This window comes from Gobius niger, assembly GCF_951799975.1.
Source record: "Gobius niger genome assembly, chromosome: 8".
Lineage (NCBI taxonomy): Eukaryota > Metazoa > Chordata > Actinopteri > Gobiiformes > Gobiidae > Gobius > Gobius niger.
Genome location: NC_136859.1, coordinates 30,791,355 through 30,812,336, shown reverse-complemented (window position 1 = coordinate 30,812,336; position 20,982 = coordinate 30,791,355). Strand labels below are relative to the sequence as shown.

The window sequence follows — 20,982 nt, the reverse complement described above, 5'->3', positions numbered from 1 at the left end:
AGTCGTAGGTTACATTCATGGGTGAGATTAGGAAACGTTTTCCTTTACTTTCCAGAAAACACAGTGCCCTCGGTTCATGTACACTGACAGTTGTGGAGTTGTTCTGATAAGAAAAATAAAGATACTGTCTAGATTTGTAAACAACAATAACAACAGTGCGGCTGAATCTTGTAGAGCAGTGCTTCTCAAACTGTGGGGCGTGTACCTCAACTTTTTCAGGGACTCGGGGTCAACTGCAGTTTTAGACTACCGGCCTGGGACAAATGTGTTAGAAAATGATTTGTTTGAGAACCACTGCTGTAAAGTTGTTACATTGTTGATCTACATTCAACTGTTTGAGAGTTTTGACAGTTTTATTCCCTGTAATGTAATACTTCTTTGACTGATGAAAAAGGTTAAATATATTGAGTAGGTTACAACAAGGCTGGACTGGCAATCGGGAGTTTTACTTTTGGGCCGGTCAGACCAGATGAGTGAACAGGCCTGTACTGCACCACACCGGCCCACAATAGGAACTGCTAATCCTAATAATTGGATGCACAACTCATCCGCCAAGTGTTTCTGATGCTTACCGACGCTGACGCCCTCTATTAGCGCTTTCTTGACATGCGGTTCCCAGAAAATCTCTTGAGCAATGAGCCTCTCGGATATAGTATTACTCATTACCCCTCTCATCATATTTGCCAGTATAGTTTATGGTAACACCTACTCCAGGACTCACAGAACCTCAGACCTCTATTTTTATGCATTTTAGACAAATGTAGGCAAAGAAGTGCATGTTGGGAGTTGTTAGGTTGACTCGCTCTCCCGCCCCTCGTCGTCAGTGTGTGCAGTTTGGAAAAAGCTTTGTGTTTCCATTGAAAGGATTTACAATGTTTTGGCCTTTTTGGGAACTTCTATTCTCACTCTACACCTCCATAACTCTGTGGTGAGTTTTATCATTTAAAGGAACAGGCCACCATTTTTTCATACTGAGATATGTTCTTACCTGAGCTTAGACGAGTTGATGCGTAACTGTCTGGTCTTTGTGTGGGCGCTCAGTCAAGCCAAACGAGCAAAGATGTTGTTAGCATTTAGCATCTCCAAATTTATTCCTATGGCTCCAAACGGGGGTGAAGTTGGAACCCACCACGCTCTTCCCCGGGCACGCATAAAGACCAGACAGGTACGTATCAACTCGTCTAAGCTCAGGCAAGAACATATCTCAGTATGGAAAAACAGTGGCCTGTTCCTTTAAAGGGGGGGTATTATGCAAAATCGACTTTTTCAAGCTGTACATCATGTTATTATGTCGTTCCCTCATTAAAAACATGCCTGAAGTGTTGCCTTGGCACATTCACGTATTTTGGAGTAATCTGTAAAAACTCTGACGGCGGCCATTTTAGGGATAGGTTTGCCTGAGTCCTCCTAGGAACGCCCCCACCTCCTGGAGACGCCTCCGAGCTTTCGTCACCAGCCGAGTAACCAACCACTGCTCCTCAGCAGAACCCCCTCCCCACTGATGCCACAGACAGCGTGTGGAGGGGGCGTGTCGGAAAGGGTCAGAGGTTCTTAAAGAGACAGAGGCCTATTTCAAGACATTCACTACAGCCATTTTGAGAGAGCCATTTTATACAAGGCAGTTATTCTAATTTACTGCATTTACAGACCAACAGAAGGTTTCGTCATCATTGTAGTGTGATATAGACTGGTGCTATGTGACTGAAAAAAGCATAATACCCCCTCTTTAATGGTGGAATAATAGTGGGATCATTTGTTTGGTTTTGTGAACTTTATTTGTGTCGCAGTCGCGAAAGGAACCTTCTTAACGGAACGCACATTTTAAGATTGTTTAGTAATTTTACAGATGTTCCAGCAAGTTGTAAACGATAAGATTAAAGTGGTGAGTGCTCTAGAGGCAGAAACAACATGCAGCTATTGCCCCCTGTTTTGTAGCTTATACTAGTTTAGTTCAAGGGCTTATTGTATTGCTAATGGCCTTCGACTATTGCAGTGAATATGGCTGATTTTTTTAAGAGGGCCAAAAGTCCCAGGCCAGTTTTTTTTTTGCCAGTCCAGCCGTGGGTTACAATGTTGAATCAAATCTCATATTCTCGTATTTTTATTTGACTGTTTTGACTGTTTTATGTGTGGGTTCTTTCACAATCTGTTAAAACAATGTCACTCTTCACTTAACTTTTGCAGAAAAAACATAGTTTCAATAATGTACAACAATAAACACACAACTTTTACTTAGCTTACTTTGACTGTAGCTGTTTTATACCGTGATCAAATACCGTTTCTGCACTGCATTGGTTTCTGTAAAGCTTAAAAAGTAACCGTTTCAAGGTTTCAAGTCGTAAAAACCACTAAAAAGTCAAGAATTGTGCGATAATAAAAAACAAAAACAAAGCTAAAACAAGCCCAAAGTCAGCGGTGAATACTGAACGAGCGTAAACATCGACCGAGTCTAATAAAGTTCCAATAATCTCTTTCTCGCATCTTACGAAACACAAAATATATGATATGGGTAAAAAATAAAGTAGCTGCTCTAAGTACTGAAAATATACATGTGCACTAAAATACTTCAATAGCTCCAACTGGGGATGAGCAATATGGCAATTAACGGTGTTGGTTTTCTTTCTAAATTGAGCAGTTTGTATTTATACTGCCTTAACATTATCTAGAAAATACAAATTGAAGCAGTAAAAGTGGCAAACCTGAATGAAGCAGAAATACTTCTCAATGGAACTTTTTAAAAGCTGGTGCGTTCCCTTTAAATCCTCCGGTCACTCTGAGCGAGACGGAGGCTGACCAATAGAAGAGCTGGTAGATCGTCAGAGGGTCTTGTTTTTTGGTTGTTGTTTTTTTGTATTTCCATATTGCTCTCCCCAAATATCCTCAAAATGTCAAATCAAAATATACATCAAATATAAACAGACCGCGGCTCACAGCTCCACTGGACAAGGAGTGAGGGGAGCGAGAGCCGAGGAGAGCAGGAAGTCACGCGTCGTCACTGTCGCTGCCAGACTCGCTCAGCTGAAGATCGTTCCCTACAAACACAAAGGCATATCATAATATTCTTTGGATTTGGAGAGAATTACATTGAGTTTTGCCTGAAAGCGTTTGCTGTGTGTGTATGTTTAGGTTTCAAGCCACTACTGAAAAAGCATACATGCATCAAGAGAGAGCGTTGAACAAAGAAGAAGAAGAAGCTGTTCTTTGGGCTCAGAACTGCACTTCACTGATATACTAGGTCTGCTTACACTTTATGACTATTCTGTGGCGCCAGTCTCAGGGTGGATCCCTGCTTCACATGGGGGTCATTTCTCTCTATGTCTGCCTGCTTCCCCCAGTAACATAAACCATACACAGCATGAATAAGGAAACACGCCAGCCCGGGACGTACAGTATCTGTCTAAGGTCAATCGCTTCTTCCCCAGTTTTTGGTCTTTCCTTTGACAGATGGAAAATGTCGAGCAGACATGTTTCCTTCTCTAAGTCTGAATCACACCATAAAGTCAATTATGTATTCAAATAATATTTCATATTTAATGTTTTGTTTAAAAATAAAATTGGTGATAAAAAAATATATATATATATATTTATTATTATTACTATTATTATCTTTTAATATTATCTTTAATATTATCTTTACTGTCTTTTAATTTATCTTTTTTTTTTTTTTTTTCGGGGGGGTTAATGTTTTTTGTTGTTGTTTTGTTGGGGAGGAGGGGGGAAAAAAATCAAAGACCTTTGTTGTAACTTGTTGTTCTGACTTGTCAATAAACAAAAAGTAAAAAAAAAAAAAAAAAAAAATTGGTTTAGATATTAGGTACATCTATTAAAGATCGTTTGCATATTTGCATGCATTTGCCTTTGCATTTGATCCGTGCAACCTGCCTCCTCATCTCCAGGCCTTGAACCAGGATCTTTGTCCCTGGGCACTACTCCACTTAGTACAGTATTACAGTACTCCTTGAGCTTAGACGAGTTGATGCGTACCTGTCTGGTCTTTGTGCGTGGGCTCAGTCCCGTAAAATGACCAAAGACGTTGTTAGCAGTTGGCTTCTCCCAACCTATTCCTACAGCTCCAAACGGGCACGCACAAAGACCAGACAGGTACGTATCAACCCGTCTAAGCTCAGGTAAGAACATATCTGTATGGAAAAACAGTGGCCTGTTCCTTTAAGCATAGAGTTTAGGCCGTTTAAAACGTGTGTAACTGTGTGTGTGTGTATATTCTTACGGAGAGTGTTCATGAGCTGGTTGTTGCCCTGCCCGTTGGCCACCTGGGGGCAGCTGGGGGAGGTCTGGCTGAGCACTTTGGGGGGGTCATGTTCTCCATCGCTGCTGGAGCTGTCGTTGTCACTTCCAGAGGCTGAATCTGAACTACTGCTGCCACTGCTGCTCATCTGCTCGATCACCTCCACCTCTGCACGCAGCTCTGCAAAAACAATACAACAATACACTTTATTATGTTATGTTTCTTTAGAAAAACTGTGACAGGGAGTTTATGAAAGACACATTACATTGCATTATTCATTCACTCCATCCTTGGTGGTGGTAAGCTACTATTGTAGGCACACCTGCCCTGGGGTAGACTGATGGAAGCAAGGCAACCAGTCTGTGCCATCGGCCCCTCCGACCACCACCAACCACTCGCTCACTACATTCACACAGGCTTCCTCGTGTTCCACGGTCTCCCATCCAAGTACCTCTCTTAATGTCGTCCAGCTGTGGCTCTGGAGAGGGGTTGTCTTTGGAAGGGGAGGGGGACATCTTGACCCCAGCTCCAGGTTTAGAGGGGGCTCTGAACTGAGAGGTGGGCTGAGTGGAGCGCACCGACTGCTGCTCCATCCTCGCCTGGATCTTACTGCTGCCCTCAGCCCTGGAGTCAAACAAATGCACAAGTGCTAAAGTCATTACTCAGAAATGTATTTTTGGATTGTTTGTTTTCTTCTGGATCGAGGAGGCGATCACAACCAGGAAGCGTGGCACACTGGCACAGATGCATCACCAGAGCTTCTCCATAAACCACCTGGTGCCAGAAAACCAGACAGGCCTGTGCGCAGCTTCACCGCGCTCCGGTAACACTTCTGCAGCGGCTTTGAGCTGTCAGCCAAAACATGTTAAGCGGCTAAGGAAACATAAATGCAGTTTTGGCATCTCAAATTAATAATAACATCCAAACTTTATGCCTCAGATACAAAGAAAGAAATTTAAATTTGAAATACTATTGTGTAATGTCCTCCTTCATAGAGGGAGTCAAGGTTCTGTTCCCATGTTAAATAGATTTTTGTAATGGGAAATACGCTTTTTTTTTGGTCATGTTTTTGTGATATTTTTATACTTTTTTTTCAAGAAGCTTTTTGATTTGGGTAATGCCAAACTGGAGAAAATGTGATCGGTTCAGAGATTAAAAAAATAAAATGAATAAATAGATTTAGCAAAATACAGTATTGGTCTGTGTTCTGCAGAGCCGCATCTATTATAGAAAACGCTAACTCAATGGCCGCCGCCTGGGCGCCGCCATGTTTATTTCCCATACCGACTTTGAAGCTAAGCAGGAAAGTGCCTGGTTAGAACTGGGATGGGAGACCGTTCCTCCAATGCTAAGCAGGGAAAGGCCTGGTTAGGACTGGGATGGGAGACCGTTTGGGAACACCAGGAAGCCTGGCGACAGTACTGCGTGTGTGCGTGGTTGGTGTTATTACATCCGCGGCCGGCCCCCACGTGACGAGTCCCACCGGCCTCGTGCATTGGCCACGGGTCCTTATGGACCGCGGTGCTGCTGTCCGAGGACAACCCGCTGTCACAAAAACGCGAGTGCACGAGATCTGACTGCCGTGCGTGTGCGCGCGTACAAACAGGGCGATGTGTGTGGGCGCGCATGTGTGTGTGTTCGTGCGTGTGTGTGTGTATGTGTGCGCGTGCGCATCCCAACAGGGCGCTGTGTGCGCGTGTGTGCGTTCGTCTGTATGTGTGCGCGTGTGTGTGTGTGTTCGTGCGTGTGTGTATGTATGTGTGCGTGTGTGTGCGTGTGTGTATGTGTGTGCGTGTGCGCCCCAAACCTGCTCAAACACGAGCCTCTAATCACACGCGCTGCTCCGACTGATTTATCCTCCGTGTGCGTAAAAGCGACAATGACACTACAACTTAACGAGCGCATGGCCTGCACTGCTTAGTTTTTTTTCTTTTTATCTTTTTTTTACTTTGCTGCTGGACCATTTGCTTTCTATTTTGCTTTCACGTATTGAGCCCAGAGGTACATTTTATTCTAAAGCAGCTTGGAAAGCATTGCCAATTTTATTGTAAGGTTATAAATACTGTCTAACAACGATCATTAGGCTATTTCATTTCAAAACCTACTCACTTTTTTTTGGATTGTGCACTACCGGGATGCACCCAACCACGGGTCCTGCACCGTGAACCAAACCGTTAGAACTGAACCCCTAATATTTCTCCATAATTATTCCACTGTCTCTTGAATCCTGTTCCCCGAGTTTAGCGAAAATATTGTCATTGTAGTTTATAAGAAAGGAGTACGGGTGCATCAAACACTCCAATTGCAGTTTGTTTGACATTTTTTTTTGCATTCATTCTTTTACTCATTTGTAGTGGCCATAGTTTTTGGAATGGGTTGGGAACCACTGGTCTACAGCTGAACTGTGTGACGGGTTGGACATTTCTTTGTAATCACTCATAATCCCAGAATATCAAATGTGGAGACTAGCGAGGCCCGGCCGAAGGCCGGGTCTCAGCTAGTGATTTAAGAAAACATTTTATCAAAATAGCATTCATTATTCACTACATTTTTCAAAGTTGCGATACATTATTTGAATACAATGCTTTTTTACAAAATTCAAACAAAAGTCCTAATTGTGTCCAATTGTAAAAACAAGACACGCATTTAATGCATGATTTGTTTTAGAATGTGTAAAAAAAAAGAAGTAAAAGGATGAGGACACCTCAGTGATTTTAAAATATATAGTGACTTTTTGCAATATTGATTTGATTTTGTGTCACCTGACACTGCGTTAACGATAATGGTGAAATTAATTAGATGTCAAATAGGATTTTGAGAGGTACAGTGTTGGAAACAAAGACCCCCCATATTTACATTTAAAAGAGCACTGTTGAAAGTGCAATAATTGAATTGAAACACACAAACTTGCTCACCTGGTTTTCTTGACCTGGATGCTGCTGCTCAGCTTCTCCAACACAAACTCCCCAGTGTCATGGTTAATGATGAGGACACAGTCTTTCTGATAGGGCCGCTTATTCCCTTTGAAGACTGTCATGGGAGGGGTGGAGCCCTAAAACAACAACAACAACAGCAGCAATGTAAATGAAGTTTAACTTCACTTCATATTTGTGTTATACATGGACTGAATAAAGTGATTCATTACAGGAATATGAGGTAGTGTTATGGTGACTTCATCTCCTTTCCCAACCTGCAGCTCTCCTTCACAGCTAGTGTCAATAGAAGCAGGTTTGAAATCATCTGGAAAGAAACAGCAAGCTTTATCAGAAACAATAAGAAATTCAATGTTATGGACCAATATTCCAACAGGTTTGTACTGGAAAGGACAAAAAAGTACAATGAAGGTCTGTATTGTATTATCTAATATTTTAAATACCATCAAGTATATATATATATATGTTTTAAGGTCTACGTTTATTCCAGCCAGACCCCACTCATGACCCCTTCACTCACATCTGATTGTGTGAAAGGACGATTTTGGCCTCCTCTCAAAGCTCTCCCCGAGCTTCAAAACATGCTCCTCTTTATCCAGCAGTGAGTTCGTGCTCCCGTTCATGTCTGCATTTAAATGGTGACTTTAATAATCCACCCGAGATAGAACAACTCAATACACCGAAAATCTAATATACGGTAATCAACTCGACACCGGGTGAGTTTATAGATCCATGAGTGAGTTAGCCGCGTTAGCCGCATTAGCCGCCTGCTAATCTGTAGCACAACAACAACATACGTCACTGGGTCACGTGTTTTCCGCTTTTGGTCCTACATCTTAAATGTTCCGAAAACAAGTGACCAAAATGTCAAATATAAATAATAACAACAACAACAAGAAGAAGAAACGTTCATAGTAAATATATAAAGGCATTTATTTCACCTGCGGTGCTGTAATTTAGTTGTATCACTATAATTCAGGAAAATAAATGCTGGACTTTTTGCTACACGGACCAAACTCACTAACGCACAACATGGCGCTGTCAACATGAGAAATGCAGTCGGTTTAATTTGACTGTGATATCGCCGGCGTTGCAGTCTTGATGTGTGTCTTTAAGTGTCCTATAACTTCTATTCATAACTGTAAACAATTGCATTAAAATGGCGTTGTTAGAAAGTGACAGTAAAATCGTGGAAACTCCGTTTCCCGTCGGACAGACCGCGTCTCCCTCTGGCAGAGTTTTGACAGAAGAAGAGCTGAAAACACTGAACAGTGACAAGAGTTTGGTTTCGGACTTTAAACAGATGAAGCTGGAGAAAGAAGCACAGAGAAACTGGGATTTGTTTTACAAGAGAAATACAACTAATTTCTTTAAAGACAGGCACTGGACAACAAGGGAGTTTGAGGAGCTCAAAGCCTGCAGAGAGGTCTGGAAAATATGCTTGCAGACTTTATTATTTTTATTCTGTTTGTGTCGTGTTTTTTTGTTGTTATATGTATCACCTTTATGTGTGTTTGCAGTTTGAAGCGCAGAAACTGGTGCTTCTAGAAGCAGGATGTGGTGTTGGAAACTGTATCTTTCCACTGCTGGAAGAGGACCTCAGTGTTTACATGTATGCCTGTGACTTCTCTCCACGAGCAGTGAAATTTGTTAAAGTGAGTGGGAATTGATGTTTTGTTGGAATTAAAATGATTGATGCTACATTTACTGTTGCTTTACTCAGGAACAGGCTTGCATTTCAGCGCTGATACTTAAAATTAAACTTGTCAAAATAAGTATTTAGTCGTGTCAAAATTTGAATGAACAAAGTCTAATCTAGGACTTTAAATATAGTAAGTGCTTATTACTTATTTTATATATATTTTTAGATTATACATTATAAGGTATTATATATAATTTAGCTTTGTATTGTGGTTTTAGTGCAGGACGACAGTGGCATCATTTCATTTAGGGCTGAAACAACTAATCGATTAATCGACGACTAATCGATTATTGAAATAGTCGACAACTATTTTAGTAATCGATTAATCGTTTTCTGGTTCACACAGACTCAAATAGAGCAAAAATTGTATGAAAATGTAGTATTTTTGATGAAAACCTACTTTGTTTTTGTAGCAAGTGTATGTAGTACACTTTGTACATTGTAAATTTCATGAATATCTGTTTGTGTCTCGTCCAATCAGAAGCAGAATTAGCGCCAAGAGCCTCCAACAAACATTTACTTTACGTTTACTCCATCAACACGTCCTCAAGCGGCTCCACTTTAGCTTTATGTGATAAAAAAAATGGAAAAAAATAAAATTTTCTTACACCATTCATAGCCAAGCGACTAATCGATTAATCGTAAAAATAGTCGATAGATTAATCGATTACAGAATAATCGTTAGTTGCAGCCCTAATTTCATTATGTAATAGCTAACTGTTTCATTATGTTATATCATTAATAGCAAAACCCCTTGTACAGCTCAGAGCGCTGCTGTGCCTTCCAGTGTGATTTAACCAAAGATGACCTCAGAGAACATATACCTGAGAGCAGTGTTGATGTCGTCACTCTCATCTTTGTCCTCTCAGCCATCCATCCGGACAAAATGAGGCAGGCCGTAGAGAATATCAACACGGTAAACACATGTAGGAAGATTAAACAATGATCCCTGACAATAAGATACTTACATTTTGATTGTTTTTGCAGGTTGTGAAGCCTGGAGGGATTGTCTTGTTTAGGGATTATGGTCTGTATGATCATGCCATGCTTAGATTTAAAGCTGGTAACAAGTTGGGGGACAATTTTTATGTCCGACAAGATGGAACCAGGTCCTACTTCTTCTCAAAAGGTCTGCAGTCTTGTTGACAATAAATAGTTTGTCAGTGAACTTGATTCAACATATATAATATACATTCTCTTCTTTTTGTCTGTAGAATTCTTGGCTGAGCTGTTCGAGAGTGCAGGATTCCAGTCCATCGCAAACGACTATGTTCTGAGAGAGACGGTCAACAAGAAGGAGGGACTCTGTGTTCCCAGGGTGTTTCTTCAAAGTAAATTCATCAAGAGCAAACAGACTCAGACTTCATCATGACAGTTAAATTAGAGATTTCTCTTTTACAGACTTTTGGTTTTACAATAATGTGATTATAATTGTGTATTTTATATGTACCTTTTGTATAATTTTATATGTGTATATTATAATAAATCAGTAAATATTGAATTGATTTAATGAGATCATAACAGCACACATTGTGGTTTTTGAGATGACCAGTTGGTGGCACTGTTGAGCGAAAAAGCCCCAGTTGTATTTATCCAAGGTAGAGCCAGAGGCAATGTACATGAGTGGCCTTTTGAAGTAATTAGAAGTCGAGGAGTTTTATCATATGGTACTTTTTACTTCTACTTGAGTAACATTAATAAAGTATCTGAACTCTTGAGTAAAAAAAAAATAGGTCACTCGTTCCACAGTGAGTAAGTGTCAAAAGTTTCATGTCGACACATAAAACAGATAGTTTGTGTTTCATGAACCTGATTCCTCGGAAATTATTTTTGTATATTTTTCTGGTATTTTCTTTGGAAATAATAGTGTTTTTACATAAGTTTTGTTTCTAATACTTCAAGTCACTACTGAATCATAAATCAGACCTCAAATGGTATTTTACTTTTTCACCTACTTGAATAACTACTGTACTATGGCCACTATTGCTTCTTGAGTAAAATTTCATTTTAAGTACATTATACATTGTATGGAAATGTCATCTCTACACCGTCACCTTGAGACTGATAGACCAGATCTATGTGAAAGACTTGCATTATTGTGCAACCCCTCAGACTAAACATGTTTGCCTTGATATTGAGTAAGTGCCTTGACTTGTGGTTGAGCTTGATCGTGGTGAAACAGCTGCTCTTTCCTGTCCTGTGGTTTGGTTTGCACAAAAAAACATGTAAAAAGGACACAGCTGAAGTTTATTTGCTCTGAAAGCTGAAAGTACAAGTAACTATATGTAATGATGCATATACATATGTAATGTTTGTTTTAAGTTAACAGTGACATGTATGGATTGTAGTAAGGAATATAAGTCTTCCATGGATGTGCCAAAACCTCCGGTCAGTCTGCAAGACAAAAATAAGAGTAGTAAGCTGCACATATGGGCATATTCAGCTGTTTTTAAACTGCACTGAAACTACAGGTCACTGATGATGTGCAATTGGTGATAAGAGCTTGGTGTCGAGATGAAGGTTAATTTCCACATTGGCTTTTAGGCAGTTACAACATTCACATTTTCCCAATGCCTGAGACATCATCTGGACACCCCAATTTCTATTGTTTATAACTTGTGATATGCAATACAGCGGTTTTGCACAATAATCGACACCACATCTATTCAAAACCATCGTTGATCCCTCACCTTTTACAATCACAGTGATGAGATGACCCATGAACTTCTGTGCTTTCTTAAAATCAGCCTCAGCCACGCACTGGTAAGAACCCTCATCCTTGTAGGTCAGGTCCAATATCTCGGTCTGGACTTGTCTACGTCTCCAGTTGTTCTCTGTGATGGTCTCATTTACTATAGTTGAATATTTCCCCGGGTCAGTGAGCTCAAACTCAGGGTCCAGGCGGAACCACACGCCATGGATCTGACCGCACTGCACCGGGTCATAGTGCAGCTGACAAGTGAGTTTGACTGAAGATCCAGGCGATGACGTGAAGGTTTCGGATTTGTACAGGACCTCCAGAGGATCTGAACAGAAAATAGACAATACAGGCTTTTCACTGTACATGTTTGAAAAGTCCAGCACATTCAGTCTGTTCTCAAAAGACTTAAAATGCTCTATCTGCTGATGTGGTTCTGATCATGTCAGTGCTCAAACTGTAAAGCACCTCTGGCCATTAGCTATTGTTTTAACTCCTTCCTCGTTCTTCTTTGTCAGCCAAAGATGACTCCAGGTGTTTTGTTTGCTGCTGAATTAGAACTAAAATACTCTAACCAGCTCTTTCAAAACAGAACAATGCAGTCTTTTAAAGGCACTGTACCCGATTTTCTGGTTTATAATGAATATATAATTTCTCACGACCCAGTTCTTCGCAGAGACGATTTTAGAAGTGTGTTTCACACTTTTCATCTATGCACCATTTATACAAACAAGAACTAACCAGCTTATTTACGTTCAATAACATTTTCTCCTTCTTTTCACAATGTTTGTGTTTCCAGTGTACTAACTGAACAAACACATTTTATTATTTCACTATTAGTGGGGAATAAAGTTGGGTGCAGGTCCTTTCAGAGCATTTACAGCTCTGTCACTTCCACCCACCCCACTCTTTTGTTGGAATGAGGAAAACCCCTCCCTCCTGCCCCGACAAAGTAATACTGTCATCTCTGGTGAAATGCCGCTTCAGCAAATCCAGCGGGACAAGCTGTGCTGCTCTTTATGTGCGGATGTCTTAAAGGAGCCTGCCACTATTCCCTGTGGCCATATGCTTGTGCCTCAGCTGTATCGATCAGCGCTGGAATGAGCAGGATGTAGTAGAGGACTACAACTGTCCAACTTTAGGCGGCTGCTTATATGAAAAAAAAAAAAAAACTAACCCCCAAAAATTGCATTAGACACCAAAATGACTTGTCTAGGATGAATAACAAAGGAGTAATGGGCATTTTAAGGATCTCGCCACCCTCTTGGACGCCATCTTGAAAATTAGACCTTTCCAGTGGTCAGATTTTGGTAGACTTTTAGTATGTTAATAAGCACACCTGATACTACAGAAAACCATTGAAAAGCCTTTTGTAGCAATTTTTTTGGGGTCAAACCATATTTTCAGCCGGCTACTTGCGCAAAGATATTCCCAACAAGACCTTTGCTCGTTTTGCTGCTGTGCTTAAGGAGTTGACAAGACTCCAGACAGCTCTTCCAGATCATTACTGTGCCACAAACGAAGATACAGCGTGCGATGTCTGCCACGGAAAGAAACTCAAATCAGTGAAGTCTTGCCTGGTATGCAGAGCGTCATATTGTGAGCTTCATCTACAACCACATCATGAATCCTCTGCGTTTTTGAAACACCAACTGATGCCACCTTGTTCAAATCTCGTGCAAAGCATCTGTCCACTCCATGGCTCTGAGGTTCTAAAGATGTTCTGCCAGACAGACCAGCAAGATATTTGTTCTCTTTGTGCCATGGATGAACACAAAACTCACAGAACGGTGACAGCAACAAAACACTGGACGATTGTGTTGTGTTCAACATTGTGTTATGTGGTGTTTTCAGTCTTATCCTGATTTCTCTAATAAGTTGCACATTTACTGCTTCGAGATACATTGTGTACTCAGTTATTTGAAGTAACTATCTTTAATTTGAGGCTGTGCTGTGCTGGTCTTGCTGCAATAGTGATATTTGCGAGATTCATCAATATGATAAACATGACAAAAGAGTTTCTTTAGGCTCATCTTCCGCATAATATCAGATTTTTTTTTTCTTTTTTTTTTCTTTTTTAGTAACTATTCAGTAAATGCAAGAGCGATATTGCAATATTTTCCCAAACCATTTCAAAACAATATGTTCCATTCATTTAAACAAAAATCCCAAAACTGTGTTAAAACTTGAAAGTGATTAAAACAGGGACAAAACAGGAAAAAAACTAAACAAATGAAACTGAATTTTTGCACATTTTAAGCTCCCACGTGCAAAACTCAAACTGGAGACTTCACTTTAAGGTTATTGTAATCCATAACGTCGAAATAACAATAATTAGCCGATACACCGTGCTGTCTAGACAAAGCACTTTTATGTTTTCTCACCGTCTTCGGCCGATGTCCAATAGAAGGTGGTCACCAGAAGCAAAGTGAGTGTAGTTAAGGCATTCATTCTGACAAAGATCACAGACAGGTCGAGCAGTGCGATGAGCTGAGAGCAGCAGAGGAAGTGATCTCACTTGTAAACCTCTTCTATACAGTAGTCACTGCGCTTGTGTGGGCTGAGGACTTTGTGGTGCATTTTCCGTTTCCTTTGACCAGTAGCAGGTGTGAATTCAGTAGCAAACACGGGGGGTATAGGTAAGAGTTTACCTTAACTTCCTGTTAGACCTACTTAAGTTAGTACACTGTACACAGCGAGGTAACCATGTCTTTCTTAGAATAAAATTGAAATAATGAAACTGTACACTGTCGCTCCAAAGTTTGGGATCACTTAGAAATTTGTCTTTGAGGATAACAGTAAGTTAACTAGCAATACAGTCTACACATTGTTAAGTAAAACCATCAGCACTTCTTAATGTGTGTTCTGGATCCTTACCCATTTCTAGAAGCCAATTGCCTTTTAACTTGTTGGATATTAATTGAATCCTTTGTTCAACCTGCAAATTGTTCCTCGTGCCACTGGCTGCAACACAGCCCCAAAGGATGATGGGTGAACCCCCAGGATTACCAGGTGCTATTTTCAGGAAATTCTGTGCCCCATCATCTACAAACTGACCATTGCTCATTTCATCCAAAATGTTCAATTTCAAAATGTGTTTTTGTCTCCAGAATGCATGAGGATTGTCTAAATGCTTTGCCTAAACTTTTGCATTCCAGGTTATAACTTTTAGGCCAGAATGAGAAGAGGAGGATTCTATGACGAAAGCAAAGTTTGAAGGAGAGAATAATAATTATTATTTATAACCTCATCAATGTCTTGACTAGATTTCCTATTGTGTGTCTAAGTAAAATAAAGTGTATAAAGTAATGTGTGTTGTATTGAAGCATGTGAAAATGAAAAGCCTTGTAATGAACAGTAGAGGTCACTGTTTTATCATTCATAGTTTAACCTGCCATCTCAGGGCTAGTATTATCCAACTCTCAAAGTGTATGGACTGGAGACCGTACAACCGATATGCCAGTGTGATACCTCAAACCTTCTAGTTTCTAAAACTGTGTAGGATTTGTGTGAGTGAAACAAAACCTTCCTCAAATTTGCCATTCAAAACCTAATCATAACCCTGATCAAAACCCTAACCTTAACCCTAACACCTAACCCCAACGCTAGCCCCTAACCCCAATCCCAACCCTAACCCTAACCCTTAACGCTAACCCCTAACCCCAATCCCCTAACGCTAATCCTAACCCCAAACCCTAATGCTAACGCTAACCCCAACTCTAACCCCTAATGCTAACGCTAACCCCAACTCTAACCCCTAATGCTTACCCTAACCCCAAACCCTAACCCCTAATGCTTACCCTAACCCCAAACCCTAACCCCTAATGCTTACCCTAACCCCAAACCCTAACGCTAACCCCTAGACCTGGGCAAAATACAGAGATGATTCAGCCCGGCCCACCACTTGTAAAGCATTAAAAAAAAGTAAGTCTCTAGCCCATTCCTAGCCCAGAGTTATGATATTTTTTTTTATTACCAGTCTGCTCATTCCAGCCACTAGGGGGCAGATTAAATAAGAATCAAAGGAAAGAATTCCACAGGTGTCCAGCAGAGGGCACTGACATGATAAGAAATCAGGATATAAACAACACATTGTGTGACTTGCAAGTTGGAAATGGCCAGTCTGCCCCTGGGCAGCTGTGGCTACAATAGTAGTAGAGTGAATGAACATTGACTACAATATAGCAGAGACTTGTGACACAGGCTTGTATAGTACATTAAGTGTAAGTGTTTATATGAGGCTACAGTCCTGTCAGGCAAATTGTTATTCCTTTATTTTGGAGCTTTTGTTTATGGACCCCGGCGAGACACTCCCCATATATTATACTTGTATCCCGATATAAGTTTTGAGTTATTGTTGGTGCGGCTCCGACTCAATTCAGGCTTCTCATGTGGCCCTTTATGAAAATGAATTGCCCACCCCTGCCCTAACGCTAACCCTAGCCCTCTGATCGGGGGGACGGCAAGTAGCAGGTTAAGGTGCAGAGGCTAGTGAATATATCTTTCATTTCAAAGTACTAATTTAAAATGGATACAAAGGCTACTCCATCCATGAGCTAAATGTCATCATCTCTCATTCCTGCCTCTTTCCAAACTCAAAGAGCCAAAGGACAGAGTTAAAAGGTCCAGCTGTGGCCTTTATATCACAGTCAGATTCAGTCACCACTCTCCCCCTGCAGTGTAGCACAACTGCCCCAGGTCAAAGGGCAAACGCATTCAGATTCAATTCCTTCATCTGGAGACAGTCTGATCATTCCAAAGTAGATGAGGATCCATAGGAAATAGGATCAAATTGACAACAATAAAAGTAATCACATTTTGGATTTCCGCCTCCAGGTTCATCACCTCTCGCCTTTTCTAAACTGTGGAGAGGCTCCGTTTGCAACAAAGTACTTTTGCTTCAGTTTCTAAAAGTCAGTTTCAAATGTGTAGCTACAAAAATGCAACGATGTTCTTGTCAGCGGCCATAATGTTAAGTTGTTTCTGCGAGAGTAATGGCTTTTCCCTCTAATTGTGGGCCGTGTAAGGCATTACGGGCCTGATCTCGATCTGACAGGCCCAACCGGCCCAAAATTAGCCTACGTCGGCCCACCGGGAAAACTCCCGATTCTCCCAATGGCCAGTACAGCCCTGCCCCTCGCCCTGACCTATGTTAGAAATATTTTTATTGAATCAGTCTCGTGTTATTGTGACACTGCCGGGCTCGAACCCGTGACCTTGAAGTCGGCGTGTTTCCTAAAAAAATCCTCAAAATGTTTAGCCACTCTAGCGCTATTCGAAGCAGAGACCCTCTTTCCCCGGCGACCACCGGTTCGTGTGAGCGCGCACACGAAGCCGGGTCCGGAAGTCTCCCAGGTGTTCAGGGCTCCACCCGGGCGGACGTTTGCGCATGTGGCCTCGGAGCGCGCTCTCCGCTCGGCCACCGCCCGCCGAGAGAAACCAGGACCACGAGTCGTTTTATCATTAACGCATCAAAACACTGCGGTGCCCATGGAAACCTCAGAGTTCTAAGTGATGACGTGATTGTGATTATTTAAATGATCACACAATATTTAACACATTATGCTATCAACTTTTCACTGAAAATAATGGAGGATGATGTTTAGTCCAAGGTTTAACCTCTTAACCCCCACGTGAGCCGAGTAGGCTACATGTTCTCCAGTTTGGCATTACCCAAATCTAAAAGCTTTGTAAAAAAAAAAAAAAAAAGAAACAAAAACGTGCAGGAAAGGCAACAATAGCACAATTAAAAAAGCGACAAAACCACAACTTAAAAGTGACAAAAACATGACAAAAAAGCTTAAAAAACTAAGGAGAAAAAGCGAAAACAAAGCAACAAAACATGGCAAAAACGACACAAAAAACCAATGAAAACAACATGAGCCGGTGCATGATTCTAAAGAGCTTTAGAGCAGCTCAGTGGTGTAGTCTACGTAATACGCAGGTATACGCCGTATAACCACTAGAATGCCTGCAGAATTTCCGTATAACCACTACAAAGTGGGAAAAGATACGTATCACTCATTTGCGCAGCGTTATTTTTGCGGTTTCTGTCCAGCACAAACTCCACCAAAAACTATTTCCTCCCCTGAAAACAAGAGATCACAATCATCCCTCTATCTCTCTTTTTCTCTGTCCCTACCGACAGACCGACTGTTCCCTCTCAGCTGTGCTCGTGCGCAATTGCGCACAGCTCCGGTGTACATGAGCACAAAAGAATAGCTCATAATTAAAACACAAGGTGCGGATGGTCAACAAAGAACAACAGGGCAAATATACAAACAAGTCTGCTGTTCACTGTGTCAATATAAACCATAATGACACAAATGCACAGTCACTCAGCCACAGGTGACCTTTAAGATGCTCTGTCCCGGGCCAGCTCTCGTGTGGTTATAAATCACCCTGACAGCTCACGCACAGGTCAGTGAGGTGGACCTGAGGACAGGAGAGGACACTGCGCCGTTTCCCTGTGTGCGGACATGTCTTAGAACAGACACTGCAGAGGGAGCAGGGGCGGACTGGCCACATGTCCATTCTGGAAGAGCACAGAAGGGCCACTGGCTCTCGGGCCACCGGTCCGGCCTCTTACCCCCCACCTTAACCGAGCTTTACCCAAATCTAAAAGCTTAAAAGGGAAGCGTTGAAATAGCGACGAAAGACAAGGGTGAAAATCAACAAAAATACGACAAAAACGTGAAAACATGACGACATAGCAATGAAAAAAGTAATGAAAAGGCAACAAAAAACAACAGAAAATGTGACAAAAATGCAGCGATCACTTTTGTAGGTCTTAGCTTTCAAATTAAGCGTTACACCGTTGCTTTCCAGTTGAGAAGCTTTTAGATTTGGGTAAAGCTGAACTCGAGAAAAGCCACTGGGTTAAGACGGGGGGTAAGAGGTGAAAATGTGTCTTTGTGGAAGCGATGCATTTACACTCACTTGGGCCAGGCTGGTCAGAGTCCAGGGCCGTGTTTCAGTCCCAGCCACTGAGAGGGAGGCTGCTCTGAAGACGCTCGCAAGCTGCAGATCACGCACACACATACGTTTAACGTGAACATTTAAATGTATCAATAACGTCCCACCTGAGCCGCTCAGTTCATTTATACAGAGACAAAACAGCCACATAGTCACCAGAGGCTCCATCAGTCACACCTGCACCACACTGCAGGACTCCAGCAGGTCTGCCGCGTCGTACAAAAGTGCAATGTTGTGAGAATAGCACTGAGTTTGTTTGTGTGACTGAACGATTTGTACAGTGTATATAGTTTTTATGATGAAATTGAAAATGTTTTCATGTGATTTAATGTTGTGTTGAAAGGCCCAACCAGAGTCTGGAGTTGAAAATGAGCACTTGTTATAAACTCTTTTTGCAGAGCAGCTACAAGCTTGTTTTATACTATGTTGGAAATAAACACATTGATAATAAACAATACCAATTTCACACTTACTAATGCAAGCCTATATACTTACTTTTTTTATTCATTTATTTGATAGGGACATGTGTGAACAATAAACATGTACCACATTACAACATTTATAGCCAAGGCTAATTTGCAATGTCCGTCCCTAGAAGGGCTTTTCAAATGCACACAGAAAGTACAAAAAATACATTTACAGCAACATTAATTAATTAATTCTGACATTACACAAAGGCCCCTCCTGGAACCGCCACCTTAACGTGGTGGAGGGGTTTGAGCACCTGAATGATCCTGGGAGCTCTGTTGTCGGGGGCTTTGTGCCCCTGGTAGGGTCTCCCAGGGCAAACAGGTCCTATAGGTGACGGGTCAGACGAAGAGCAGTTCAGAAGCCCCTTATGAGAGACCAGCAGGCCCGGTTAATCATGAGGCCGTCCCTTCTGTGGACCCACCACCTGCAGGAGGAGCCATGGAGGCTGGTGCAATGTGATTTGGGCAGCTCCAACAGCCCCCATGATCCGGCAACGGACAAGTGGAAGAAAATGGATGGATGGATGGATGGATGGATGGATGGATGGATGGATGGATGGATGGATGGATGGATGGATGGATGGATGGATGGATGGATGGATGGATGGATGGATGGATGGATGGATGGATGGATGGATGGATGGATTGATGGATTACACAAAGGAAGTGCACTTGAGGGACTTGATCTCTTTTTAAAATACGCTTTAGTTCATTTTTAAAGTCCTGTTTCAGCTCAGGAGGGTTTAGCTCCCTGGACAGTAAAAGCTGACTGTCCAAAGGTCTTTTTTCTAACGGGTACTTTCACATTTCCATCAGCAGCTCCTCGTGTGACGGAGCCACAGATCGAAGTGGAACTATGAGTTGTATCTATTAAGCTCATTGTCAGATTATACACTGTGTACTTTTATATCAAACATATGGTTAAAGACAGCGGTGGATTGCACTCAGTTACATTTTGAATTAAGTCACTTTTTGAAGTAACTGTACGTTTGCAAGTACTTTTTTCATACTTTACTTTTACTTCTAATTGAGTAATATTATAATGAAGTATGTGTACTCTTACTTGAGTAAAAACATGAACTTTTGACCCTGTGAGTAAATCTTTGTGGAGAAGTGGCAATGCCTAAAATCTATGTATTGTGTGTGTTGTTTACTTCATTCTTCATAGGGTATTTTCTTTCACTTTATCTCAGGTTTTCTTTCTCATATCACTTTTGAAACATGAATTCAACTTTTACGCTCAGATTCTCACAGTACAGTTCTCACACTACTACACTACTTCTTTAAGTCCTCTTACTTGAGCAACTATTTGGCTTCTGTCATGAAACCCCACCTCTAGTTCTAGAAGATGAATTGAAATAGATGATGAAGAGGTTGGGATTGAAGTTGAAACCAGTTTTTCCCATGTTTTAGGGAAATGTTCAACTTAGCAGGCCCTACACTTATATTATTATGTATAGTTAATAGGCTAGTTAAATGTTAACTGGAGTACTTACTCATTTTTAATTGTCATATTATTATGTGCACAACGGTCCAAATGTTCTATAAGGAAAACATGACATATAATCGTGACAGTCCTACAATGATGATGATTACAGTCAACTCGACATTGAGGCATTTCTCTCTAGTCTAGTGCTCAAGACAGAGCGAGTCAAAAAAAGACTTAAAAATAGATATAACTGAAAGTATTTTATCTACACTCTTGCCTCTTACTGTAATTGATTAATTTTATGTTGATGTTTTTATTGATTGTATTTGTTTTCTTATATTTATGCAACTGTGGAGCACTTTGAATTGCCTTGTGTATGAATTGTGCTCTACAAATAAACTTGCCTTGCCTTGTCTATTCTGTCTTTCTGGATGTATTTTGTATTTTGCACGGACTGCACGAGGCTGTTCCCGGTGCGTCCGCCTGATGACGCTGCTTCTCTCCCGGGCCGTGGGGGCCGTGGGGGCCG

At 41.3% G+C, this 20,982-nt stretch overlaps 3 protein-coding genes across 3 annotated transcripts; 1 reads left to right on the top strand and 2 right to left on the bottom strand.

The window, feature by feature from the left end:
* Nucleotides 1–1,730: 1,730 nt before the first annotated feature.
* On the bottom strand, nt 1,731–7,963 carry eaf1 (ELL associated factor 1). Its single transcript, XM_079561692.1, has 6 exons — nt 7,700–7,963; nt 7,392–7,486; nt 7,162–7,298; nt 4,698–4,870; nt 4,229–4,426; nt 1,731–3,032 (listed from the first exon to the last, which is right to left on the bottom strand). Exons 1-6 carry the CDS (start codon nt 7,800–7,802, stop codon nt 2,983–2,985), a joined length of 756 nt encoding a protein of 251 aa, XP_079417818.1. The 5' UTR covers nt 7,803–7,963; the 3' UTR covers nt 1,731–2,982.
* A 322-nt stretch (nt 7,964–8,285) lies between these two features.
* On the top strand, nt 8,286–10,325 carry mettl6 (methyltransferase 6, methylcytidine). Its single transcript, XM_079562206.1, has 5 exons — nt 8,286–8,605; nt 8,700–8,834; nt 9,627–9,797; nt 9,869–10,010; nt 10,096–10,325. Exons 1-5 carry the CDS (start codon nt 8,339–8,341, stop codon nt 10,251–10,253), a joined length of 873 nt encoding a protein of 290 aa, XP_079418332.1. The 5' UTR covers nt 8,286–8,338; the 3' UTR covers nt 10,254–10,325.
* Nucleotides 10,326–11,243: 918 nt separating this feature from the next.
* LOC306966072 (uncharacterized protein) lies at nt 11,244–14,159 on the bottom strand (the record flags this gene model as incomplete). Its single annotated transcript, XM_079560706.1, has 4 exons — nt 11,244–11,275; nt 11,572–11,907; nt 13,964–14,031; nt 14,098–14,159. The coding sequence occupies 4 exons, from the start codon at nt 14,157–14,159 to the stop codon at nt 11,271–11,273; spliced, it is 471 nt and encodes a 156-aa protein (XP_079416832.1). The 3' UTR covers nt 11,244–11,270.
* Between the last annotated feature and the right edge of the window lie 6,823 nt (nt 14,160–20,982).

Bases quoted from the DNA above. Each gene is read 5' to 3' on its own strand.
- mettl6 (XM_079562206.1), top strand. From the start codon at position 8,339: ATGGCGTTGTTAGAAAGTGACAGTAAAATCGTGGAAACTCCGTTTCCC. The intron at 8,606-8,699 runs GTCTGGAAAATA...GTGTGTTTGCAG, and splicing joins AGCTCAAAGCCTGCAGAGAG to TTTGAAGCGCAGAAACTGGT. The intron at 10,011-10,095 runs GTCTGCAGTCTT...TTTTGTCTGTAG, and splicing joins GTCCTACTTCTTCTCAAAAG to AATTCTTGGCTGAGCTGTTC.
- eaf1 (XM_079561692.1), bottom strand. From the start codon at position 7,802: ATGAACGGGAGCACGAACTCACTGCTGGATAAAGAGGAGCATGTTTTG. The intron at 4,871-7,161 runs GTGAGCAAGTTT...GTTTGACTCCAG, and splicing joins ATCCAGGTCAAGAAAACCAG to GGCTGAGGGCAGCAGTAAGA. The intron at 3,033-4,228 runs GTAAGAATATAC...TTGTGTTTGTAG, and splicing joins CCAGCTCATGAACACTCTCC to GGAACGATCTTCAGCTGAGC.